Source organism: Chelonoidis abingdonii, chromosome 11 (genome assembly GCF_003597395.2).
Source record: "Chelonoidis abingdonii isolate Lonesome George chromosome 11, CheloAbing_2.0, whole genome shotgun sequence".
Taxonomy (NCBI): domain Eukaryota; kingdom Metazoa; phylum Chordata; order Testudines; family Testudinidae; genus Chelonoidis; species Chelonoidis abingdonii.
Genome location: NC_133779.1, coordinates 45,272,921 through 45,278,730, shown reverse-complemented (window position 1 = coordinate 45,278,730; position 5,810 = coordinate 45,272,921). Strand labels below are relative to the sequence as shown.

General features: G+C 64.5%; 1 protein-coding gene across 1 annotated transcript; it reads right to left on the bottom strand.

Annotated features, from left to right (window-relative positions):
- Positions 1 to 809: 809 nt before the first annotated feature.
- LOC116832742 (DENN domain-containing protein 4B-like) lies at positions 810 to 5,588 on the bottom strand. Its single transcript, XM_075071371.1, has 6 exons — positions 5,468 to 5,588; positions 3,691 to 4,019; positions 3,486 to 3,591; positions 3,232 to 3,397; positions 2,411 to 2,475; positions 810 to 2,064 (listed from the first exon to the last, which is right to left on the bottom strand). The coding sequence occupies exons 1-6, from the start codon at positions 5,586 to 5,588 to the stop codon at positions 1,919 to 1,921; spliced, it is 933 nt and encodes a 310-aa protein (XP_074927472.1). The 3' UTR covers positions 810 to 1,918.
- Between the last annotated feature and the right edge of the window lie 222 nt (positions 5,589 to 5,810).

Genomic DNA, 5,810 nt, shown 5'->3' with positions numbered 1-5,810 from the left:
CAGGGCTCCTGCTGCCCCAGGGCATTGCACGGGGCACCGTGATATTTCGGCGCAATGTTGAGTCGCTGTTTTTCAATGCCCCCATGTCCCATGGCTGCCAGATAGTGCTCTGATGTGACTGTTCTCTGGACGCTGCACAGCCCTGCTCGCAGCATGGCCGTGCTGGGCTGCAATATCAACCAATATGGCCTCGCTGTTTCCTTGCAAGCCTCCCCGTCGCTCTGTCTCCCTCCACTTGGGGTGTCTTTGAGCCCCTGCCCCACGGCAGGGGTGACGATCGCAGCCCTGCCGCTCCCCCCGGCAGGACCCAACTGGGATCCACACAAGCACCTTTTGCAAGATGCCGCCTATGGCACAGAGCACCCAGCTCTCCCCCCCCACCCCATGTGCCAGCCCCTGGCAGCCCCAGTGATCCCCCCTGCAAACGGTGGCTCTGCTCCCCTTGCCCTGCCTGGCTCTTTCTGCTCCCCAAAACTCCTCCCAGTTCTTGCTCAGAAGGAGGCAGGGGGGGACTCAGCCTCACACTGCAGCTGCTCTGATTGGCTGCTCTGCCCAGGGAGGCAGGATAGTGGGGAAGGCAGCCAATCAGATGCTAGGGGGCAGGCAGGGGGCTGCTTCCCAGCTCTGCTCCACTGGCAGCAGGTAGGGCCAGCCCAGACCCGCTCTGCTTCTCGCCACCACACCCTACGTTGGCCATGGGGGCTCCTCTTGGCCCCCCAGAGTCGGGGGGGTGGGGGGCAGGGCAGAGACAGATGGTTGGGGGAGGGGGGCAGAGGCTGCAGCCATGCAACCCCCCCCCCCCAGGCAGAGAAAATACTGAAGCGGTTTTATTTACAGACCCAACAAAAACCCAAACGAAACAAAGGGGGGGGGGGCGTGACGGCATATTGCACAGTGTGAGCCCCAGAGCAAGGGGGGCACAGGTACCAGAGCATGAGGAGCCCCCACATGTCCCCCTCAGTGCCCCACACTGCCCCCTTCCCAACCGCAGGTGGGGAGAGAAACAGCTTCCAGTGCAGGACAGAGTGAGCTGGGGAGCAGGGCAGGGCGCAGCGACCCAGCCCCACGGTAGCCCAGGGTGTCCCCCACCTGCTCCAGCAGGAGACACTGGGGGGCCGTGGGGCCCGGAGCGCATGGCACCAGCACAGCGGTTACAGCACAAGCTAACGGCGGCCGAGGGGAGAATAAATAAATTACAAAATATATTAACACAGACGTTAAAAAAAAAACACCACCAACTGCCCCTGGGGGACCCCCTGGGACAAGGTCCAAAAAAAGAGAGCGCTCTGAGGAAGAAGCCGCGGGCTGCACAGACGCCCACCCGTTCGTCTGCGTGTCCGGCCAGGCTCCAAACAGCACCGGGGACTGGGGGCAGCCGCCCGGCCGGGCTGAGCAGCGCTGACCCCCCCAGACATACCCATGGTTCCTGGGGTCCATCCCATCCCTGCAGCACAGGGCAGCCGCTGAGAGTTGCCAGCAGCAGGGCCACTAAAGGCCCCACTCCAGTCGGCACAGGAGGGGCTGGGTGGGCTATGCCCAGAGCAGGATCTCCACTCTGCCTGACCAGCCCCCCACTTCTCTGCCCTATGCCTGGGCAGCAGCTGCCCCTGCTTCTCTGCCCAGCCCGCAGGGTGGGGCCCAGCGTAGAGATGCCCCCTAGAAGCAGGGCTGGCTGATGTGCCAGGGGGCTCTAGGGGCTCTCCAGGTCCCACCTGACTCTGCCTCGGCTCAGAGGGCATCAAGCGCTGCCCCCCAACTCCCAGAAGAACTCCAGGGAGGGGTGCATGGTTTGGTATCAGCTATGCCCTGCCTGCCCCACCCACCATGGAACCGCTCGCTCCCCCTACAAGACCCGGTTCAGTCCCCGAATTCTTTCCTGGGGGGAGAGGTCCTGGGCCCTGCCCCCGGTGGCCCGGCCCTAGCACTCCAGTGTGGCACCAAAGCTCCGGCGGCAGTCGATGGCCTTGGAGCTGGGCGGCTGCGCCCGCCGCCTGCTCAGCTCTTCCTTGCCCAGGCTGCTGGCCACCTTGGTGTAGGCAGCTTTGTACTTCTTATCGAAGGCAGCTGTGGGGGAGATGGGGATCAGGTGCTGAGGGGCCTGGGACCCAGCCTGCAGCCGACCCCCACGCCCCGGGGACCCCCAGCCCATCCGCAGGCCAAGCGAGCGTGGCAGCCCCCCTGCAACTGGCTCAGATCAATGCGCCCAGCTGGACCCATATCCCCCCCTGCAGACAATGGGCCTGGCCGGCCCGATATCCTCACCCCCACCACCAATGGGCCCAGCCAGCCCGACATCCCCACCACCACCAATAGGCCCGGCCGGCCCAGTATCCCCCCCCCACCCCAAAATGGGCCTGGCCCCAGGCTCCCCTCTGTCCCTGTTCTTTCCAATGCCCCCCCAGCCCCATACCAATGTCGACATGGTCCCTGCCCAGCGCGGCCAGCATGAGGAAGAGGATCTCCCGGTAAACGCTCCTACGGGAGGAAGGAGAGAAAGAATGACACTGAGTTGGGGGGACACAGAGTGGAGAGAGAGCGAGCATGTGGGGGCAAAGAAAGCATGAGGTTAGCAGAAACTCCTTTTAATATTCAGCAAGCCACTTATTTCAGTAGCAAAACTGTACAAAATACTCAATAGAATAGTTGGCCTCAATGATTTTTAATTTTGCAAGTCTCTAGCTAAGTTTTCCTAACAAGATCACTATTGTAGGACAGATGAGTCTACACATATGATGCATTTTAAATAAAAGGAGCTAAGTCCACAAGGCACATTGCAAAACTTTTTCTGGCAGAAACGGGCTTTTCACTATTAATCTAAAAGCAGCCTCTTCCTGGGCTGAAATTTGGGTGCATGACACAAGTTACTTGCTTCCCAACAATCGTAAAGTACATCATTGTAANGGTACCTCTGCAGGGGGCAGAACAGGAGGGGGCAGGAGGCGGAGCCAGGAGTAGGGGGCAGAGCCAGGGGCGGTACCTCTGCAGGGGGCTGAACAGGAAGGGGCAGGAGGTGGAGCCAGGAGTAGGGGGCAAAGCCAGGGGCGGTACCTCTGCAGGGGGCAGAACAGGAGGGGGCAGGAGGCGGAGCCAGGAGTAGGGGGCAGAACAGGAGGGGGCGGGAGGCAGAGCCAGGAGTAGGGGGCAGAGCCAGGGGCTGTACCTCTGCAGGGAGCAGAACAGGAGGGGGCAGGAGGCGGAGCCAGGAGTAGGGGGCGGAGCCAGGGGCGGTACCTCTGCAGGTGCGGGGGGCTGGGTTCCGCGGCCAGGGTCTGCAGGAAGAGGGCGATGGCCTTATGCATCTCGCCCAGCCCCACATGGCTCAGCACGGCCTCCAGGAACGCCAGCGAGAAGGGGCTGCTGGGGCAGCGCCAGGACTGAGGCCGGACAGCGCTGTTCCCTGTGGGGAGAAAGTGGGGGTCACCACACTGGCCGTTCCCCCCTCAGCCCCCCCGCACTGGCCCACGGGCACCGCCCCCGCTACTCACTGTGGACCCTCCAGAGCACATAGAGGGGGGGGCAGCTGTTGGGGTCTGGGCTCAGGACATCCCAGAGCAGGCGTACGCAAACCGGGGGGCCCTCAGGGGCCTGGGCCTGCAAGAGAGACGTTGGGGAGAGTGCGGATCAGAACCGGGGGGGGACCCCCAGCCCCTGGGAGCACCTGGCTGGTCCCCCCCCCCCCAGGCCCCGTACCTGGGGCGCGGGCTGGAGGTGCTGGGAGGCCAGCACCAGCTGCAGCAGGTTGCTGGGCAGGCCCAGGCGCCGGAAATACCAGAGCAGGTTCCAGTATATTATGGGATGGCTGTCCACCAGCTCCGGCTGGGCCAGGAAGTCACTGCCCTCGTTCTCTAGCAGGCTCTCCAACTCCTTGCGCAGCACCAGGGGGCTCAGGTAGGCGAAGGTCACCAGCTCGGAGCGCGGGGCAGGGCCCCTGGGCACCTGCGAGGAGGGAGACGGGCTGCGCTCAGGGGTCACAGACCAGGCAGGGCCCTGGCCCCTGCTCTGCCGTTCAGCCCCCGCCCCTCACTCCCGACCCGCAGCCCCCCGTCCAGCGCTGCCCCTCACTCCCAACCTGCAGACCCCCGTCCAGCGCTGCCCATGGCCCTCACTCCCATCCCGCAGCCCCTCCCACCGCTGCCCCTCACTCCCAACCCGTAGCCCCCGCCCAGCGCTGCCCCTCACTCCCGTCCCGCAGCCCCCCGTCCACCGCTGCCCCTCACTCCCGACCCGCAGCCCCCGCCTTCCACCATCCCGCCCAGCTAGCCGCGTGCCCCCAGTTCCGACTCTCTTCCCACTCACTACACTATACGCCCGCTACAGCCCAAAGCTCTATTACAGACTTCTCTCGCTCCCAGCCTATGCCCCATCGCTCCCCTCCCACTCCGGCTCCCGCAGACCTCGTCCTCCACCGACTAGATACCTCGTCTCACCTCCAATGATCCGCAGCCCCCTCGCTAGTACTGATCTGCCATCAAATTTCGCTTAGCCGACCCGCAGCCTCCAGCGCCTAGTTGCTCGCCCTTCACTTCCCGAACCCGCAGCCCCCCGTCCCACCGCTCGCCCCCTCGACTCCCGCCGACCGTCCCCCGACTACTGCCTGACTCGGCCCCTCAGGGGCGACGTCACTAGCTTGCGCGCACTGGAACACCAACCTAGTGGAGTCCAGGAACTGTGGGGCTCATGGCAGCCGATCGTGCACACCGGCCCGCCTCGCTGGCATACTGTGAGGGACGCCGGCTCGATCACGCGCCGCCCACTAGGATGGTGACCGCCCGAGTGTCTCACGGCACTGAGAGGCGGAGCGCCCACCGCGCGAGCGACCTCCGTACCGAGGAGGTCCGTGCAGCGGTTTGCAGAGGCGATCGAGGGGATCTCCCGAGCCTCCCGCTCGAGTGCACATCGTATCCCGAGCAGGCACTGGAAGCCCGTCGACTGGCAGCAGGGCCTCCTCAGACGGCAGCATCGCGCGGGCCTGCTCCCAACAGGAACCTGCTGGGGAAGCCATCTGAGCCGGGCTGACGGAGCAGGCAGTCGCACGAACACATTACATGCTGGAAGCCTTGAACTGCTGTGAGACCAGCCCACCGACACACGATACGCGCCAGGTGACACGACACCGGACCTTAACACAGGCCACCCCCCATCAGCCAGCCCCGCCCCACGGGTGTCGCCACCCAACAGGTTTTCACTCTGACAACTGCCTTCGCGCGGAAAGCAGTGTAGACTCCCAGACGAGTAGCATGGTTCCTATGACCTGAATGATGTGAGTCCTGGCTCCCGGGTTCACCCCCCCGCCCTGAGACACACAACACACACACACACACAACCCGCCTCCCAGAACTTCAGAGGGCAGCGAATTGGTGTGGCAGCGCGGGCTTCCCCCCGGAGACAGCGAGAGCTGCAGGCAGTTCCCTTAATGTGGGCGGGGGAGGTCAGTGATGGTCCCCCCCTTTCTGGGGCGGGTGCTCACCTGGGGGGCTGCTCGAAGTCCTGGCATCTCGGATGCTGAGCAAGGGTACGAAGGGGGCGGCGTCGCAGAAGGGGCAAAGTGGTGTTGAGGTTGGAGTCGTCGGGTGTTCCGAGCCGGCCATCACCTCTCTGTCGCTGCACACAGCGAGCCGACCAACGCATTGGCATACCGCTAGCAGCTGGAGAGCCGGCTCTGGGCGGGGGCGACCTCCGTGCTCAGCCCCACCCCACAGTCGCTGCCCCCACTCCTCTCCCAGGGGGCGAGGGACTTCTGGCTCAGCCCCAACCCACACTCCTGCCCCCTCCCCCAGCTCATCCCTGAGGGGGCCAGAGAGTGACCTCGG

What these genes read in the sequence shown, in the direction of transcription:
- LOC116832742 (XM_075071371.1), bottom strand. Translation starts at nt 5,588, where the DNA reads ATGGCCGGCTCGGAACACCCGACGACTCCAACCTCAACACCACTTTGC. An exon ending in GACTTCGAGCAGCCCCCCAG is followed by an intron (nt 4,020 to 5,467) that starts GTGAGCACCCGC and finishes GTCGGGAGTGAG; the next exon opens with GGGCGGGGGCTGAACGGCAG. An exon ending in ACCTCCAGCCCGCGCCCCAG is followed by an intron (nt 3,592 to 3,690) that starts GTACGGGGCCTG and finishes TCTCTCTTGCAG; the next exon opens with GCCCAGGCCCCTGAGGGCCC.